This window comes from Fukomys damarensis, unplaced genomic scaffold (assembly GCF_012274545.1).
Source record: "Fukomys damarensis isolate Sample0158 unplaced genomic scaffold, DMR_v1.0_HiC HiC_scaffold_23, whole genome shotgun sequence".
Classification (NCBI taxonomy): Eukaryota; Metazoa; Chordata; class Mammalia; order Rodentia; family Bathyergidae; genus Fukomys; species Fukomys damarensis.
The window spans coordinates 40458515-40458921 of record NW_022900935.1 but is presented as its reverse complement, the minus strand read 5'-3'; the positions used below and the strand labels follow the sequence as shown (position 1 = coordinate 40458921).

At 63.4% G+C, this 407-nt stretch overlaps 1 protein-coding gene across 1 annotated transcript in view; it reads right to left on the bottom strand.

Annotated features, from left to right (window-relative positions):
• Gpr157 (G protein-coupled receptor 157) overlaps positions 1 to 81 on the bottom strand; it is a 9508-nt gene extending 9427 nt beyond the window's left edge. The window contains exon 1 of the mRNA XM_010638002.2: positions 13 to 81. Coding sequence (XP_010636304.1) covers positions 13 to 81 — 69 coding nt within the window. The remainder of the gene's footprint in view (positions 1 to 12) is intronic.
• Positions 82 to 407: the final 326 nt, after the last annotated feature.

The window sequence follows — 407 nt, the reverse complement described above, 5'->3', positions numbered from 1 at the left end:
GGCCACGCCCACCAAGCCGCCCGGCTCAGGCTCTCTGTGCACAGCCACGCCCCCGCGCTGCCCAGCCACTGGCTCTGCCATGGCCACACCCCCGCCACTGGCCACACCAGACCCCCCACCGTGGTCTCCGCGGCCAGTTCCCAGTCCCCCACGGGGCTACCCTTGCTTCTGCCAGATGGCTAGGACATCCCGTACTGGGCGGGGGCTAGTGTTACCTTCCTCCCTCTGGGCCAGTTTGTGCAGGGTGAGGGTGTTAGAGACATTCCTTCCACCTCCACCAAAACAGTCCCGGAGTATGAGCCGCATTCCCAGGGTGGTACTCGCAGTGCTGACAGTTCGGTGATGGCTCGGAGGAGTGAGTGTTCCAGCTTTCCCTAAATAAGTATACTTTGCTGGGGGTGGTGGCA